General features: G+C 44.0%; 1 protein-coding gene across 1 annotated transcript; it reads right to left on the reverse strand.

Moving 5' to 3' along the window:
- Positions 1 to 1,137: 1,137 nt before the first annotated feature.
- fam83c (family with sequence similarity 83 member C) lies at positions 1,138 to 17,258 on the reverse strand. The gene is made up of 5 exons (XM_080891546.1): positions 16,156 to 17,258; positions 10,505 to 10,672; positions 9,602 to 9,726; positions 4,065 to 4,301; positions 1,138 to 3,835 (listed from the first exon to the last, which is right to left on the reverse strand). Exons 1-5 carry the CDS (start codon positions 16,675 to 16,677, stop codon positions 3,079 to 3,081), a joined length of 1,809 nt encoding a protein of 602 aa, XP_080747672.1. The 5' UTR covers positions 16,678 to 17,258; the 3' UTR covers positions 1,138 to 3,078.
- Positions 17,259 to 19,455: the final 2,197 nt, after the last annotated feature.

A 19,455-nucleotide genomic window follows, 5' to 3' on the forward strand; every position in this document is an offset into this window, starting at 1 on the left:
GACCCAGAGCCCCGTCTGGACTTCCTGACAGGAAAACCTTCAGTGCTGAGGCCCAGTGGGAAACACCAAGCCTATGTTTGGACACAGATTTAAACATGGCTGCAACGTTCTCCCTCCACTGACCTGCTACAGACCACAACCTGCTCCTGGTGTCACCCACTCATAGTTTGTAGTTACAACAGAAGGAGCATTCAAAAGCTGTCAATTTTTTAGGAATACTCGGAATAATTTCATTTTTTGTTTTAGCGATGGTGCACAAGAAAGTCAATCTTTAGGGAGCTGAAGGTGGACTCCTGTGGAAGTACAGGAACATCATTCCAACTCCATCGTCTGAGGACATTGTTTACTCTTTGTCTGCACTCAAAGGGCTGCTGGAGAATATTTTTCATGACACCCTTCGCCACTCAAAGAACAGAGCATGGATGATAACAACAGACGTGACACTGATTAAATCAGAAGTAACATGAACAGTATGAAAGGAGGAGTATGGGTGGAGGTATGGTTGACAAGCAGCTTGCAGAGGCAGCAGCAGGTATGCACCTGAAGCAGTTTATGCCTCAATCACACAGGCCTAGAGACCAGTCAGTGACTCCATGGTAACCACTGGTTGCTAGGGAAATGTGTTTATTATTCAGCTGGTGAGTGGTTGCTGGAGGTTGCTGCACCAAAAACCTTGTTGCAGTTACTTTGGTTGCCAGTGCCGATTGCCCGTAAATTGCATGGAAGACACCAACTTCAGCAACCTTCAGCAACCAGTTGGACAATGCACGTATGAGCTCATCGGCTTAGCTGACGTGACTGGCAACATCCCTGCAACCCCGAAATGACTGATTCTTTGTGAAACATGACATCAGGGAGGAAGTAAAACGATGCTTTTCCAAGCACCCTCCAGGGTCTCACCATCACATTTGGACAAATAATCTTCAGGTCTGAAGGAAAGTTCAGACAATCAAGGGAAATTGAATTGATGCATATTTAGTCAAAATGTTTGTTCTTTAACCAATATTAGTTAATAAGTTGGCTGTCATTGCTCCTGCTGTTTCTCCTGTATTATAGTGATGTTTCCACAAAACATTCTTAAATGAAATACAGGCAGGAATCATTTTACTCGGTTTTATGGAAAAACGAACACTGAACTCAACTTTACCTTCATGTTTTTATTAAATTTTGTTCATCTTACAAATTAAAAACAACTTAAACACACAAAATTAACTTCAAGTTCACATTCTCCAGTAATCTGTAAAAATAAAGTCGAAGAGTGTTTTTCTTAACAATGACCCAACTTCATGTATATACAGTTTAATGTACATTACATGGGAAAACATATACAAATAAATCAAATGTCCAGCTGATTTGGGGGCAAATAAAAACAGAAGGAGCCCACTGAATGAGCAGTAAACAAAAGACACACATCAGAACTATTGATCGGTATCAATCCTTATTGCTTAGAGTGATTTTACGTCCTCATCTGCTGCTCCACTGAGGAGGAATCACTGCGGTGCAGAGTGATGAAGAGCATAATAATTAATCATTTATATACAAATCTACAAGCTTGCTGTAAAACTGTGCAGCGGGAGGAACGAGCCTCCGTTACGAGGAAAGCTGAGGAACATAAATGTAGATTCTCGACACAGATCGTCTCATCCGACGTAAACAAAATGCCCTACGACCCTACGACCCGACTTTCCCAGAACATGACGAGCACCACGAAACATCCTGGCGTTGCTTCTACTATTCACAGCACAGATCGCTCCCTGTGCCGAACAACGAAAGTAAAACTGTGACCGAGACTAACCGAGGCCGCTGGAGACAGGCTGTCGCAAATGTGACTGCAAACCTTAAGGCAGGATGATCAAGGCACGTGTTGTCGTATTCCCAGGAGCAAAGGTTACTAAACTTCACTTTACTGTTTGTGACTGGATGTGAGATTTCTGTCAGGCTACGTATTTCCAGGTTTGGGCTTGTTGGAATAAACTGTAGAGTTCAAATTGATTAATCATCATTATTTTGATTGAATGATTGTTTCACTTATAGTCACGATTAAACAATAATGATATGTTATCTTTAATCTTCTTAAAGATTCTCATTGTCATCGCTTTAACAGTGCAAACTGAATATTTTGAGAGATTTTAATTTTTCCCATAATAAAAAATCTTATGTTTTACTTAGTGGTAGCACATGGCATGACTTGTTTACAGAGCAGAAACAGTCGACTGTCAGAATAAAAGTCTTTGTTTGGTGGGTGACTCACTGATCCCTTCATTTACTTAATGAGAACAAAAAGAAATGAAACAAAAAATAACCTCAGATTCAAACTTCTCCAATAAGAACTGTGGAAGTCGCGTCACAACATGAAACCCAACAATGTGATCGTATTAAACTGCAGAATTTCAGCAGTATTAGTGTCAATGATCTTTTTTTAAACCGTCACCATATTGAGAGCTGAGCCCCAGGCTGGGATCCAGTCAGATAAACGTTAGTTTCCATCTGAATGTAGCATAAACGTTCACTAAAGGCGAGAAAAATCTCTGTGGAGGAAACAATTCTTCAGCCCTGTTATTACAAATATTATCATAATCTTAAAAAAAGAACAATAACTGCAGAATCCTAAGTTTACCCAAAGGAAGAATTCAAACTGTTGCTCAGGAATGTCGTCGAGTATAAAAATGTAAAGAAATGCCCACATGAAAGCCTCTGGAGTGTTGAAGGCAAAAATTCACATTTCGATGGTTTTCACGTGTCAGCAAACAGTCAGTGGCTTATCTTTGAAACCTATTTCACCTATGAGAACATATTTACTCAGGTAGTGACTGTAGTTGAATCATGAAGTGCAGATTTAGTAAAAGTGTGATTTGTTTGGTAAACTATGACCTCAAAAAAAGCCAAAAACCTCTCGTTTGATAAACGGGAAACCACGCGGAGCCAAAATGGCTCCTCAAGAGTCTTAGTTTCCTGTAGGGCTGAGGTCTGAAGACCAAACTTGAGCAATTTCCAAGATCTCAGAGTCTTTTCTTTGTAATATAAGATACCAGATGAATGTTCCGGAGTCACAACCTCTCTGATGGTTGGCCTTCCAGTCTAATTCGTGCCCTTGAGCTCAAAGCGGCTGTACACTTGCTTGGGCTTCATCTTGTTGTATTGGTTCACCAGGTCCAGCTTGCTGTGGCCCAGCGTCATTCGTTTCTGGTCCTTCCGGCTTATTATACCGACCGGAGAAAGCGGCGGCGGTGGACTCTGCTGACTCTCCGGCTCAGTTGGAGAAAGGTCCGGTCCTCCCCAGGGTGAGCCGTGAGGAGACGGAGTCCTCCGGAAGTTGTAGGCGTCCCTGTCTTTAGAGTTGGATGACAGGAAGTAATCTGAAAGCTTGTTGAACATCCCGCTGGGGAGCCTCTGCTTAGGCGGCGGTTTGGTGTCATTGACTGGGGAGGGTATTGAGGAGGGGAAGAGATCTTGTTTGTGATCGTACAGCCCCAAACCCTGAAACTTGGTAGAGGTTCCACCAATATTTCCCCGCAAGACATCTGCTGTGTTGGGTTTGTTCCACTCGATACCCATCGCTTGACCGTAGGCCGGTGGCGGGCGATCGGGAATTGGGGCGAAATTGATTCCCCCATTAGCAGAGCTTCGCCCTCCTAGTGTAGGGGTCTGTCCTCCCGATCGGTCGCTCAGTCCTCTTCTTTCAGGGCTCAGGTGGGAGCCAGCTGCAGCCTCCTTATCATGACTTTGCGTGACCTTGTAGACCGTGTTTGAGGACATTCCAGGTGCAGCCTTCACACTGGAGATGCTGTTACTCGATTGGCTGCTAGAGTTTTCGGAGCACCCCCTGTCCCGCTGCCTGTGGAAGAAGAAAAGTTAAAAGTGGCACACTGAAATTCTGTTGATTTCATAGAGAGATTATATTTCCATCATGATGTCACATAAATCAAGTTTCAAAGAGTTTTTGCGGCAGCTGTCATTCACATAATTAACTCAGGAAAAAAGCTTCTGATGAAACTTGGAAAAAACTAAAACCTTGACAGTAATCAGAATGAAAGCGTCTCCCCTTACAGCGAATACCTTCTTACCTTTCAGACAGTAGATCCAGCCCGTGGCCTGGGCTGAGCCCCAGAGCCAGGCCGGGGGCAATCATGGGAGGGTACGGTGGGTAGTACGGCATCCCGTCCTCCTCCGGGTTGTAGAAACAGTCGATGATCTGGGAGTCGGCGTACAAACAGCGAAACTCTCGGTCAAAGCTGTCAGCGATGCGCCCCGAGAAATGCATCACCATGTTGCTGTGCACCTGAGCCGACAACCAGGTGAAACTGGAGAGAAGAGGTCAAAGGTTAGAGTCAGACATCTGCCTCCTCTGTTTTTTGGATTTAAGCATACATAACAGAGTACAAGGTGTGAGATGGATGAGCTATTGAAATAGAACCACACTCTTCCCCATAAACTTCCTTCACATCCGATGAATGAAAATCAGGTCGAGCGATCGGCATTTTGACCGGCAGCCATCGCAGAAGCATGAGAACAAAGGGACATAACCTGTCCTCCTCTGAGGGATCGAAAAATAGCAACCAAGCTGAAAAATCCAGATGTGCCTGAGAAGATGACCCTGAATGGAAGATCTGCCGAATGCAACTTAACTCAAGTTTTGGATTTTTTTCCTGAGACCTTTATGAACTTTTGGACTTGAACTATTTTACTGCTGATCTGGTAAATGGCCTGTATTTGTATAGCGCTTTACTTAGTCCCTATGGACCCCAAACTGCTTTACACTGCATTCAGTCATCCACACATTCACACACTGGTGATGGCAATCGCACTGACAGAGGCACTGACTGGTACTCAAAGGGAACTTACTATAAATGCATTAATGTGTGTTTAAGTAATAAGTATATAACAATAATTATTGAACTATATGTGTTTAAAGACAGAAAGGCCAAAGTGAATTTTAGGTGCAGTCGCCTCTCTGCAGGTGCTGGACGGCAGCAGCTGAGATGGATTTGTCAAAGTTCTGATTTGAACCTCGCTCAGCAGCATTTAGCAGTATTTGATGCATCAGTTATGTAAAAGATCAAATCACACTCGGTGCAGCTGCCGATTACCAGGTGGCATTTCAAGTACAATGAGTTCACGCAGATAAAAATCAGAAAGTGAAAGCAGTTCTGGATAAGAGCCTGAATAGATCGAGGCTTGATGTTTGTCATGTGTGACAGGTTTTTCTGCCATCATGTGCATGAAATCTCAAAATTATGAAACACAAACTGAGGCTGAGACTCGGTACCTCTCAGCTGTGTCTGTGTAAATTATCTCCCTCCACCTCCAGCTGATAAACAGCCCTGCAGTGAGTGTTAACTATTTCCTGGATGATGATGAGTCAGTGCAATGACTCATCAGTTTATCAGCTGGCGAGAGGTGGACGCGAGGTGCACGAACACCGAAGGCGTCTAACTGAGCAGCAGACACTTTACTGCATTTATGTGCAGGCGAGACAAAGGTTCAGCGTTAGACGACCACACAGACGTCTGAGTTTTAGCCACATTACAAAGTTTCTACAACTAAAAGATTAAGATGTTCGACACCTTTTCATTAACAAGTCACAAAATGTACCAGCTGTTTACAGATACACAAAGCAGGGTGAGTGGGTGGATGGATGGTGCGTTAGCCGAGCACCAGCACACCCTCATCAACACCAACCATCATGATACATGTTTGTTTAAACAAGCTTTAAACAGCATATTGTTTAACAATAATACTCATGTTAGAGCCAGCATTACTAACATACACTCTGACCGGTCTGAGCTGCTAACAGCAGGGGCCTTTGTTTTGTTGTTAGCCATTTAGCTAATCGCATATTTGCTACTTTAGCCAAACTAGCATTCGTGCACATTTAAACCCTGCAGAAGGACTCGTTTTCAAGGACACCTCGTACTTCTACAGACACAAGTTAATGACACAGAGTCTGCATCTGTTTCATCTCCATAAACAGAACCTGTAATACATTACTAGACTTTGTATTGTGTATTTAAATGACAGCAGAGTGTTGGGTTGAAGAGCAAAGTGCCAGCTAAGTTTGTCCCTGTAATATCTGATCTCAGGCCAGTTGGCAGATTTGATTCTGATTTGCACAAATGTGAACCGGACAGCATCTCAATGATATCAGAGCAGGTGTAATTCATAGTTTAACTGATTCACTGGCATCTTCAAAGCAACACAAAGAACTTTAATACTCATGGAAACTTAAAAGGAAATTTACAGATTTACGAAACCGATTCTTTTCTGATTGTAATCAAGCCATTACAGACTTGACTGTGTGAGAACAAAGCAAGACAACCTCAGAGGAACCTGCAGGACGGCGTTCCTCAGCACTAAACCACTCAGTGCTCAGCTATGTTTGATATGATTCATCTGAATTCCTGATTAGTTCTGAAGAAGAACAGCTCAGAGCACACCTTCATTATCTAAACACCCGATACACATAAATGGTAATTTTACTGTCTTCCGGTTCAGATCATTAAAGTTGTGGTTTAATTAACAAACAAGTCATAGAACTGTAAATGAGGTCGCGTTAGGATGCTCAGCCGTTTAAGATGAACTGTTTCCAGTTACCTGCTGCTTCCTGGAGCACTTAAAGCCTTTGTGACAGTGCACCTGTTAGCTGTTCAGGTGATAAATGTCTATACTGAAAGCATTCAGCCTGAACGTGCTTCACAGGACTTTACCCCCATTTATAGCTTCATAAACAAATACTACTTCTGAGGACCATAAAGTAGACTGGAGCTAGTGTGTTTCTGTTGTCTGATTGGCCGTTGTTGGGTGGTTGCCTCTGAGATTGCTGTGTTGGGGTCTTTTTGGTAATATTTGCATAGTTTTTTTGCTGGTTGCTGTGGATCTCTATTGTGTTGCTCTTTACTGGTTGCCTTACTTGCCCTTTGAAATATACTGGTTTCTGTTGATGCTTAGGACATCACGGTCTCGTTTTAGCTTTAAACGATTTACTGCAAATGTTATATATTCTTTGAGATTAGCAGATTCAGATATTCTCTGCATAATATCCGGTAATCTGTGTTGATATTTGGTTCTCAAACAAGCTAATCAGTTTTACAGCTACAGGCTCAGCGCTTCCCAGGAATCAAGTTACTTTTATTTGATCCAATATTGAAGTGATAAAGTTTGTAGTAGGTGTAGCAGAGGGGGTGACCTCACCCTTCATTCCACAATCAGCAATGGAATTAGAAGCCTGTCAGCCTGCGGGACTCCGCCCTCTTACCTGCTACATACCTGAAGCAACACTTAATCCTCCCAAAACAACACTGTGTGTTGCAAAATTAGAGTTCCTTTGAATGTAAAAGACAAAACAGAATCAATTTAATGAAACAAGAAGCAGAGCAGGGCAGAGGTGAAAACATAGAGAAGGAGACGAGTGTGCGAGTGAATGAATGAAGGCGACACACCTGAAACAGGTGACTAAGGTTAAAGAACGAGTATGAAAATATTTCCACTCAAGTATGTTTTGCAAACTATGAATGTTGAGCTGACTACGTAGAAATCTACAGGAAAATGGAGTACGGTGTTCAGAAAGGATCAATCCCGACTTCGTCCTTTGGACAGCGTGTTTCCCCAGACTTCACTGTGGCGCTGCCTTTAAGATTAGATGCAGGGAACAAAGACCTTAAAGCTCAGCACAGATAATAGGAGAGGCTTTAAGGTGACTGCAGTGTGTGCCATGATGTATACATACCTGTGTACAGGAACTATGACCTAAACAACGAGTCCAAAAAAAGCCTTAACTAGCTCCGTACAATCAGCAGCTGTCTGCAAAGTTAACTCAATATAAATTTGTCCCAGAGTTTTACGAGCACCGTGCAGCTGCGTGACACAAAGTCGTTAAAATCACCAGAATTTTACAGCACAAACTGTCCACCAGCTTCACGGCTATATTACAGCAACACACACACACACACACACACACACACACACACACACACACACACACACACACACACACACACACACACACACACACACACACACACACACACACTTTGAAGCACATCACAGGGACTTGTAGTCTTTTCCTTGAGACTTAAACAGTCCGAGTCGTCTACAAGAATTTAACCATTTAAATTTTGTGGTTTAATCCCTTTAAGGAAGACGAGTCCCGAGATTTACAGACTCAGTGCAACATGAATAAAACAAAAACAGCTAAAAAAAAAAACATGGTGCTCCGTCTGAGCTGCGGATGAGTAAGCGACAGCAGAATTCACACTAAATTTCTGCTTTGAAACTTTCCAAACACGTTTTAAGCCCTTTTTCAAGATGAAACACTAAATTCTGCTGCTAGAGCTGCTCACACCTCAGTGCTGCTGTAGTCATCTATGTTTCAAACCCCACTAAGAGTCAGGATATATATAGGATATACAGTATATATATATAAATAAATAAAGCCCTGCGAGAGATTATAACTGACAGGTAAATGAAATAAGCAGCTTATATCAGGCTCATCTGCAGGGCGACAGTTTTATTCTAGCACTCCAGGTTGTTGCTATCAAGGCTGACGAGCGCACGGCCGTTTGTGAGCGTGCGTGGAGAGACGATGCGCTCATCAAACATTTGCATCTCCTAAATGGTCCTGCCTCTTTGCGAGTGGTTATAGGGCTGGCCGTGGCCGCCCCGTGGCTCTGCTCCTATGGACGGTAGGCCTGACTGATGAAAAGCATCACAATCTAGTAAATAATGATCTTTTTCAGCAGTTTAAAAAAAGAAGCATCAATGAGGTCTCTGCTGGTGCCTGCAGCTCTCATCCTTACCCACCTGCTGAGTGTGTCGATGTAATTACAGGTATTACTCAGGTATTCCCACAGCAGCTCGTGGCCTACAGTTGCTCAGCTGCACAACGCGAGCTTTGTCACGCTGCTTATCCGATCAGACAAACCCATCACGCCGTCCGAGCTCCGCCAGCTTCCTGCTGTAATCTGCTGCTGGATGCAAAGTCGGTGCGAGGCTGCTAAAAGGAGAACGGCCCGCTCGGCTCAGCTGACATTAGACACGTTTTTATATTTGCATTTTATTCCTGCTGCAGTTTTTACCTTTTTACTACAGCCAAGTAAAAGCAAAGCAACATTACACGGGTATAAGACCATCGCAGCTGCCGCGGTGCTGCTGTTTGCCTTTATTTAGTTCAGTAAGACGTCCAAACTTCTGCTTCTCTCCGAGCCTAAGAATGACCGACCGTTTTATCCCTCTGTCCCTCAGTCGCATACAGTGAAGATAAAAGATGGACGCGGCTACAGTGACATGACACACGGGTTAGTTAAGTCTTGGAACCCTGAGCCGAGCGTTTCAGCTTTAACTTCACTTCTTCTAAGGAAAGTGCTGCAGTCCCACATGTTACAGAGAATATCCTTAAAGCAGCTTGATGCACTGACTGTGTGCGCTCAAAGAAAGACTGAGGAACAGGAAATATGTCAACTGCAGGAGGAAGACGATCTTCATTCGAAGAGCAAGATTTGTATTTGGTTCATCTTTTAAGGACTGTGTGTGTGTGTGTGTGTGTGTGTGTGTGTGTGTGTGTGTGTGTGTGTGTGTGTGTGTGTGTGTGCGCGCGCATGTTCCTCACCTGTAGGATCCGGCGATGACCTCGTCACAGTCGATGATCATGAACTTCTCCAGGACTTGTCCGGTGAATTTCTTGCCGCTCTTGGTGCAGTACGTGTCGCCACAAACGCTGCGAACACGCATGTTCTGCACACACACACACACACACACACACACACACACACACACACACACACACACACACACACACACACACACACACACACACACACACACACACACACACACACACGAGGAAGATGAAATTATAAACAGCAATTTCATGGATCCAGAAACAATAAGCTGTTGTTCTTGTAAAGACCATAAAACTTTTAATTTGACCTGAAATCTCGTTTCTCAAACATGGAAAAAGTTTCGACTCTTTACAGACGAACCAGCAGAACAAGCAAGAACACCGACTTCATCACATCTGACCGACAAAGTCGTCACTTTGAGATGTAAGAAATTTTACGTCTTTTTTTCACTATTTCAATGATAAATACATTAACTGGCAAAAAGCGGATGAATAATTCCAGCTTCTAATGGGACTTCTTACAGGTTCAGTCTCATTGTTATTCTCTTTAAGACTCTAATGTCGGCCTTTGGTGTGCCCCATCTTTGAAATAAGCTGCTCTGGCTCCGCCTCCTTTAAAACAGCTTTATTCTAACTGGTTGCTACAAATAAATGGAAGATTTCTACAGTAGGTGGGCGGGGCTTCTCAGCTGTGCCTGAAATGACCATATTTGGGATGTTTTCTTTCTATGACATCCTGCAGAGTCAGGAATGGAAAAAACTGCGAGGCCCGAGCTCTGGGGATTACGTGCAGTCAGTTCACTTTCTCCTGTTTAATATGAGCGCCTGAGGGCGTCGCTCATGTTTGCCCCTCGCGGCCCTGCAGTCAGTGCTGCTGTGTGCTGTACTTACACTGAGGTGAGAGTTCTGAATATCCAGCGCGGAGCACATGCCTGTGAAGTGTCCGAGGTTCTTCTCGTCCAGCAGGATGTAGACGGGGACTCTGCGCTTGTTGGACGCCTCCATGAGGTCGCAGAGCAGGTCCACGTCCGTGAACACGTCCATCACCACGGCAATCACCTGCAGGAAAGCCAGACGTTAGCACAAAGTGTTTAGTGGACATTTCACGAGCCTCTTTATGAATCTGCGAGGATCACCCTGACCCTCACCGCTCAGGACCAAAGGTGTTTCAGAAGCTGCTGACTGAACTTTGTTCTTGTTCCTGTGATCTGAGTTTCCACGCACAGAGCAGGTTTACGGTTATTTCCTCTCAGGTTTAAGATTTCACTGTCTCTTGAAAACTCTCCTGTCGTCTCTGATCCATAAAGCCGACCTTTGTTCAGCTCGGCCTCTCAGTCACTGAGCTGTCTTTACTGACTCTGGATGTTGTATAAGTTAGAAACTCCAGAATATAGGCCAAACTGTGAGGGTTTAATAGGTTAGAAACTGGAGCAAAGTGAAGAAATTATCAGAAAACAATTAACTGACGCACTGCAGCTTCATCAGTCGAGTTAAACTTGAAATAAAGCCTGACTTCTCTCTCGGGGACGTCCCTGCTCCGGTCACAGGCTGCAATGACCTTCGTTTTCGGTGCTTCTCCTCTGAGTAAAATCCTGGATCCAGATCTTTCCTGTCATGTATTTTTCAGCTTAAAATTCTGAAATTCAGCTTGTGGATGAAACCCGAGATAAACCCGACTGAAACGCAAACGTGTAGATCTGTTTAAAAGTCAGCTTCTGTTTGTGCTGTGTACCAGTCGATTACTGGGGTCTTAAAGAAAACATGATGACTGATTTTTTACTGTTTCTAAGCAGATTTGAGGTCATTTGTTTAAGTTTTTAAGTCTGTTACACTCCATGACCTGTAATTTAACTGCCTCATGCTGCTTTTTGTTTTTCATGTCATTTATCTCCTAAAAGTTTCAGAGGTCAACATATGTTCAAGTTATCCATGTGATACAAGCCTGCACTCTGCACACACTCTGGGAGGGGATATCCCTAATATGGTCATCTCAGGTACCGAAGCCCCACCCTCCTGCTGTTCAGATCTTCGAGGGGCAGCCAATCAGACTGAAGTTGACTGAAATAGCTCGTTTCAGGTCGGGTCATGCAAAGCTACACCTGGCCTTAGTTTGTAGGTTTAACACACAATAATAACATGGACTGACAACCACTAGCACTTTATATAGCCTCTGTAGAAACTATCTACACCCTCACTTATCTTAACTGCACTACTGTATAGCTCTGTGTAAATAATCATTCTGTACATTCGATAATTTTTAATCCTACAACTGTTTACAACTTGCACAGTTCCCATTTCTGTATAGCTGTATATCCCAGATTCTGTAAAGTTATTTATTTCATATTCTGTATAGTTTTTCATATTTATATCCTGTTCATATCCTGTACATAGCTTGTACTCACTACAGCCTGTACATACTTATAGTTATAGAATATTCACAACATACTTCATACCGTGTACATTATAACATACTATAATAGACCCATTTCTGTAATATACTCACATATCTATATTATTGCTAATATTTATTGTAATATATCTATATCACTAAAGCACTTCTGGATGGATGCAAACTGCATTTCGTTGCCCTGTACCTGTGCATGTGCAATGACAATAAAGTTGAATTCTATTCTACTCTATTCTATTCTATTTAGCCCGAGATAATCAGGCTCAGGTTTTAATCTGTTCCTCAGGCTAAAACTGGAGGTCAAAGGTCATTCACAGTTACAACCCTCAATGCTATATCTGAGGAAATCAGGTCAGCTGAGTGAGTGACCTGTGAGAGACGCTAAAGGTGAGCGGGGTTAACATTTTCACTCGTGGGCCATCATCATGAAATTTCTCTGCTGATTACTGACGTTAGAATTATTTCTTTATGCAGGCCAAGTCTGCTCAGCTGTGGAGCAAAGGACAACTCTCTGAAGTCAACAGGGACAAACTGCTGTTTGTTTACTGCTTTGAGCCCACTGGAGGTGTTTCATTGACTGCTGTTTGAGCAAAACCAAACACTGTCGGGGGGCTCTGGGTATCTGACGCACAGCTTCAGAATTTTCTGACATTTTTTGATCTAAACAATAAAAAAAATTCCATTTAAATACAGGAAGTAAAAAGCGTTCTTGGAAAAACTGAATTTCTCAGAAGAGCACTTTTATTAAAACAACGTGCAGATTTGAGTAGAGCTCACAGATTTATGACCTATGAAAAGATAATTGCAGCTTCACAGAGTCTCCACAGCTGGATTAACCTGTTCTGTGTCCCCGGGGTAAAGCCGTGCTGCTCAGGCCCACTGATGGTGTTAAAGTGGGAGGAGCTAAAACAGCTCGTTTCAGGCTGCACAAAGGCCCAGACTAAGATACACGAGGCTTATTTCATACTGAGAATCATGCAAAGCTGCTGTAACAGAGCCCAAGGATGAAAACCTGCAGCAGGATGGGTTTGCATTAAGGCTGCACCGTGACATTTTCATTTTTTAGCTATTTAAAAACATTTATGAATCTTTTAAAGTAAATGAATAAAAATAATCTCTCACATCTTCAGATATCTTTAAAATCCAAGACATTTGATTTATTTTATTTTATGTGGGACAAAGAAAAGCTCCAGATCTTGTCAGAAGGTGCAATAATCACAAAAACCTGTAGATAATCCTATTTGTATCAGCTGATCAACTAATCAATAATCCATTTAACTCCAGTTTGAGTTAGATTGTGTCTGAAGAATTCACTGTAAGCTTATGTAATAGTATTATCATACCTTAAGTTTTGCAATATTATGATATTTTGTTTGTAAGGTGATGTAATGAGATTACAATGTTTGACTGGTAGTAAATCGTTAGTAAAACTGGTAATGACTTTTATCTGACCCAGCTGAACACATGCATCTGCCTTTAATGAGCTGCTGTCATTGAAACAGAGGGACTCCGGGGGTCCGGGCCCCGGGGCCGCTGCACACTCTGCTTTAACTTAAATTAATAATGAAGACTGCTGCGCTGCTCACCTGCAGGCCGGATGCTGCAGGATGGTTTTACTCTGAGCCAGGCCTGCGTCCTGATTCACTTCATTTGCATTTAGGTTTATCTGTCACTAAATTAAGGAGGTCAAAGTTCAGTTACTCTCCTAATATGCTGAAATGAAGCGAAAAGAGCCGTTGGAGGAACAAACGTGCAGCTCTGAGAGCAGCTGTTTGTCTGCTGCATCAACCAACTGACGAAATGCATCCAGAGTGTCATTTGATCTGAAACCCGCTGAGTCGGCACAGACGTGTGGGAAAGAGGTCGGCGTCTGCGTCTGAGAGAAAACAGCTTCTCCTGCACGGACGCACAGACTGGTCAGGTTCATGTAAAAAAACGCCTCACATTAAACACGTCTATTTATACACACAGGAGGAGGAAGTGACTCACACGCAGCGCGTGCCCGACTGTCTGCCAACAAACCTACGGAGCTTCTCATTTGACTGTTACGTGATCGCTGATCGGGAGACGACGTGCAAAACGCTCTGAATGTAAAGTTACAGAAAGTCTGAGAAGCGGCGGAAAACTTGGTTTAAGGGTCTTTGATCTGTCGCCTCGTGGTTGTTTTTGTGGAGGTCACGAATACAGCAAAGAGGTCGGGGGCGCCGGGGGGGTCAGCGGGCGCCGTGCGGGGTCAGAGTCTCTGTTTAAAAAGAAGCTTTACACTAGACGAAGAAATACCAACAAACAGATGCCAAAACTAAGCGATGGAAACCTGCTACCACACACACACACACACACACACACACACACACACACACACACACACACACACACACACACACACACACACCATCTGCAAAGAGACAAGAGAAACAAAAAAGGAGAAAAAGGCTGCAGCGTCAGTGCAAGATTATAAAAGCTACATAATGAATAAAAAACAGCTACTCGACAAGGAAAAGTACTGCAGACCAACACAAAGGTTCAAGAGTAACACAAACCTGTCTCACATGCCTCAAACACAAAAGACGACTTTAAAAGAGACTCAAAGTCAGCGAGAACGAAGAAAATGATGCAAATGTTAAACAGACACAAAAGATGGAAACTACACCGCAGTGTGTGTGTGTGTGTGTGTGTGTGTGTGTGTGTGTGTGTGTGTGTGTGTGTGTGTGTGTGTGTGTGTGTGTGAGAGAGAGCTCGGGGGTTTGTTCCTAAACAGCGGGCAGTGTGACAGCCAGCCCTCTGCTCCCTGGACCTCGAGCAGCCGGCCTCGAGCTCACAAGCTGATAAGAAGAGATCAAAGATGGCGGGCGGGCCCCGGCCTGCTCGCGCTGTTTGTAAGCAAGCCGGGTGAAAAATGCTCCAGGGACGGATCCACGCAGTGAGCTGCACCTCTGTTACTCCAAATGAAGACTTTGTCCTGGTTTCGAGCCTCCACACTCGTGCGTCATCATTAAAAGGACAAAAATGGACAAAAGTGCAAAGATTTTTTCCATTTCTCGACTTCAGCTGCCAAACGACGTGTCAACAGCAGCGTCTCAGCCTCAGTGTTATTACCGTGTTGAGCAGCGACTGTAACGTTTGATCTAATCTCAGCTTCAAGAGGAAATTCAGCCTGACTTTAGTCAGTTATAATGATTTCCCTTTGTTCATTTGACTGTATTCAGGCTTCATTTCCTTCTTTGTTATCATCTCTTTGAAGCCGTTTCACTGGTCGCATTATTGGCACGTAGCACTTGTGTTGACTCCGTCTGTGCGCAGCACTTAAAGCTGCTCTGATCAGCCTGAAACGTGCAGCACAGCTCAGGCTTACAGACAGCGCTACACTGGGAGTAATAATGGGCAGAATATGTCTTTGAGCGCAGAGCTGCTCCACACACAGAGTGAGGTCACTGATCCCAGCTGCTGACAGACGACTGTGTTTACACAGTGCGCCACAAACTGGTCTAACATGCAGAGAGCGACATGCTTTGGATCACACTAAACATTTAGCTGCAGTAACTCAGCTTTAAAAAAATCATTTTGCACATAGTTTACACTTGAATATGTTTCCAGCTCTCCACATCTGAAGCTTTTATTTTGTCCTGTCTGATGTTTTCACAGGTTTGAGGTGGACACAACGTGACTGCTGAGAACTTGGTTGGACTTTATTTATAAGAAGCTTTTTCACAGTGTGTTATGAACCCCAACGAGAAAGCTGCTGCTTTGTTTCTGTGACTTATGTCAAAGGTCACCAGGATAAACTCTCCTGGTCCAGCTGCAGCTTTCAGTCTGAAAAATGCAGATTTTGAGACTAAATCATTTCCAGCTTTTCTCTAAAGAATAAGAATAAATAATCCGAGTTTACAGATGTGTGACTGGACTGTGGGAGACTATAAGAGCACAAATATTCAGACCACTGTGAGAACAAAGCACACACTCATCAATTATACAGTCTGAGCTTTGACCTCTGCTCTGCCGTGACTGACCGATCAGCTGCTGGCTGCTTTCAGGAATAATCGACTAATCGATGCAAAGCGGCCTCCTGTTTCAGGCTGTTTAATAAAAGATCGCAGACAGAGATGATTCTGTTTCCGGTCCCTCAGAGCGCTCTTACCTTCTTGGCCTTGTTGATCAGGGACCTGATGAGGTCTTTGATGTTGTGGCTTTTGTCTCTCTGGAAGTAGATCTGAGTCTCCGACGGTCCGTATCTCGTCGGTGTGTCCGGCCAGCCGAGCTCCAGCATCGGCGGCTCCTCGTCGGACATCATGGGGAAGTAAGTTCCAGAAGTTAGCTCGGACACGGCGTCCCCGTCCCCGTCCCCGAAGTCCCGGTCCCCGGGCCCTACGCCGTTGCTGTCGGAGCCGCCGCACGTCTTGCTGGCCGCATGCTGCGTGATGTAGTGGATCTCCAGCGGGGAGAGGAAGTTCACCTCCCGCTCCTCGGTCAGCACCTTGCGGTACTCCTTCTCCCCGTGCTCCAGCAGTGCGTCCGTGGCCAGCCGGGCCGCCTCGTTGTGGCTCAGCTCCAGCGTGGAGCCCTGCCGCCACGGGTTCTTCACCTCCTCCAGGCGGGTGGCGAGCTTGCCCAGCGGCTTCCTGCCGTTAGAGGCCGGCCTCAGGCCCTCGGAGCTGATCATGGTGCTGCTGCGGTCAGCAGGTGCGGGATTAGGCGGGTACACCGGGTCTCTGACCCCCCCTCCCCCGGGATTTGAATAGAGAAATAAGGTGCGCGGGGAGGTCGGGGCAGGAACTACCTGCTGCTCTGCTCCGGGAACATTGAAGAAAATCCCAAAGTGAAGATTATGTGAGACCACAGCGGGCAGTAATCCGCCCCGGCAGGAGGCTGCAGCCCTCCGCTTAATCACTCACAGAGTCCTGGGAGTTAAAGGCGCAGTTCAGTCCTTCTCTGAACAGTCCGAGCCCGCAGCAGCTGCTGTGTCTGCTGCGCCCTGACGCTCCTAATGGTCCCCCCTTCTCTGGTTCCCGGTGCGCTGAGCAGGATGTGAAGTCCCAAGAGCCTCTTCAGCGCAACGGCCGCCTCCTCTCCCTCAGCCCGTGTGTGTCCGTGTGTGTGTGAGAGAGACAAAGTGTGTGTGTGTGTGTGTCAGTGTCAGGTGTGCAGCTTCTGTTCACCTGGCTCTACCTGTCCCGTCCCCGATCTCGGACGTGGACAAGCACCTCCCATCATTCCCGTTGTCAAGCCAACCGACTCACAATAGGTAACCCACCCCTTTGAGAGGACTTTCAAAATAAAGCCCCAAGAGAAAGCGGGAGAGAGAGAGAGCGAGAGAGCGCTGCAAATAAGTAGTTTAGTAAATTAACAAAACAGTAATATATATACGCGTGAAAACGATTACACTGAAACACAGCTACAACAAACATTTGAAAATAAATGTTAAAATAAAAAGATGTGATATAAATTGACATACAGACCAAAGCAATAATGAAAAAAAACTTTTTCTCATTGATATCATCTTAAATGTATCAATATAATGGGACAGAGCTACATATATGATGTATATGGGAAAAATCTGTTATAACAGATAACCGCAATAAATGATAGAAAACCTAAAAGTGATTGATATAAAAGATAAATGAGGAAAAAAGTCTAAAAAGATTCACATGAGCTAAAATTTATGGATAAAAGTAACATTAAAAAGTGATATATCAGTCTTACAGTGGACATAAATCTTCTGAAATAAAGCTAAAAGTCATATAAAAAGTGAAATGCTATTTGATATAAAAGTTGAAACACATATTTAAACAGTTGGAATAATGCTCGGATGGTTGGATCTCAGTTTCAATCCACATTGAATTCACTTTGAGCGCTTATATATTGCGTTTCTGTGCTTTTATTTTGAAGGGGACATTTCCCTCATAGTGTATCTCCCTGATAACCGCGCTAATTTTGTCCCTGTGATGTGGCTTTAGCTTCTTTTTGTTAGCAGGAGTTTAAATAAAGTTTCCCAGCAGCCAGTTGATTTCCTTCACAGTGGAAAGCTTCATCCTCTGGTGTAGGAAGTGCACACCTCTTAGAGGAAATATTGTTTTCTCTCAGTCTCACAACTGATGTGTGAAATGGAAAACGCTCCCCTGAGACTCCAGCCCAGGTAGCTGCTGCATGAAAGCTGAAACTCCAATTCACCTGAAAGCTCACACAGGTCCCTGCAGACTTTTACCTTCTGCAGAGTGCACAATAAACATGACATGTGATGATTTACGGGAGGGCATCGGTCTGATTATGTGTACTTTACAGCAGCGGTCCCCAACCTGTTTTGCGCCATGGACTGGTTTGTGCCCAGCAATATTTTCACGGACCGGCCTTTAAGGTGTCGCGGATAAATACAACAAAATAAAACTAGTACCGGTACCGAAAAAAAGAAGATTTATTCATAACACACGTGAGAAGACCCAGGAAAACCGAGTTAACGATAAAAACGATAACAAAATAACGCTGAAAACCGATAAAAACCCTGAAAACCAAACATTTCACACCTGAGCCTCAACTCTCGCGGCCCGGTACCAAACGACTCACGGACCAGTACTGGTCCAAGGCCCGGGGGTTGGGGACCGCTGCTTTACAGCACGATGTATGCACAAACTGATAGGATGAAAGCCTCAAGTACCCAAAGCTGCAGTTCCTCTGACGTCCAGCAGAGGCTCCAGCAGTGAGTCAGTCCCCATGTTACACATTTACAGCAGAAATAAACATGTTTACAGCCAGATGCACAAACAGTTTGGGCTCTGCAGATAACGCCCCCTTCAAAACAACAGTTTTAAAGTGTTATAAAGGGGCGTGGCCTCTTTAACTGACAGGTGGCCTTAGCTGCTAGCTGTGTGCTAGGTTTCAGCTCAGCTAACTGGAGTCCCTGAACCCCACCTGTGGATTGTGTTTGTCCTTTTAGAAGCAGTTATTTCGAAGCCTCTTTCTATTTTATTTCAGTCATAACAAAAAAATAAATAAAATGCATGTATAGAATCACTAGAACATGTTTTTTACAGTCACTCCAAGTGATCTGCAGTTGCTTTATGTCATTTTGAGGACATTTCTGTCATTTTGTGGAGATTTTGTTATTAATTGTGCAGCTGTTCCGTTTCTGTGGGTGTTGCAAGGAACTAATCCTTATTTTAAATGACTCTTCTTTTCCCTGTGATTTGGTTATAAAGTTTTAAGATTTTATTTAACCCTTTGAAGTCATTTTGGTTTTTAAGCACAATCATTCCTGTGATTTCATTTCCCATTACAAACATTTTTAAGTTGTTAAAAACAAATAGAAAATGTGTTGTGTGGAGAAAGATTGACAGATGTAACAAAAGAAACAAAAAGTTGAGAACAAGGAAATGATTTCTCTAGAAGGTCACGGTCCTTCCAGAGAACTGAGCGGCAGTCTTTGGGTATCGTGTTACTTTTGAAA

Source organism: Rhamphochromis sp. 'chilingali' (genome assembly GCF_963969265.1).
Source record: "Rhamphochromis sp. 'chilingali' genome assembly, chromosome: 9".
Taxonomy (NCBI): domain Eukaryota; kingdom Metazoa; phylum Chordata; class Actinopteri; order Cichliformes; family Cichlidae; genus Rhamphochromis; species Rhamphochromis sp. 'chilingali'.

Excerpts from the sequence above, each read along its gene's own strand:
- fam83c (XM_080891546.1), bottom strand. The coding sequence starts at position 16,677 with ATGATCAGCTCCGAGGGCCTGAGGCCGGCCTCTAACGGCAGGAAGCCG. Across the intron at positions 9,727-10,504 it reads TTCAGAACTCTCACCTCAGT|AACATGCGTGTTCGCAGCGT; the intron begins GTAAGTACAGCA and ends GTGTGTGTGCAG. Across the intron at positions 3,836-4,064 it reads CTGGATCTACTGTCTGAAAG|GCAGCGGGACAGGGGGTGCT; the intron begins GTAAGAAGGTAT and ends CTTCTTCCACAG.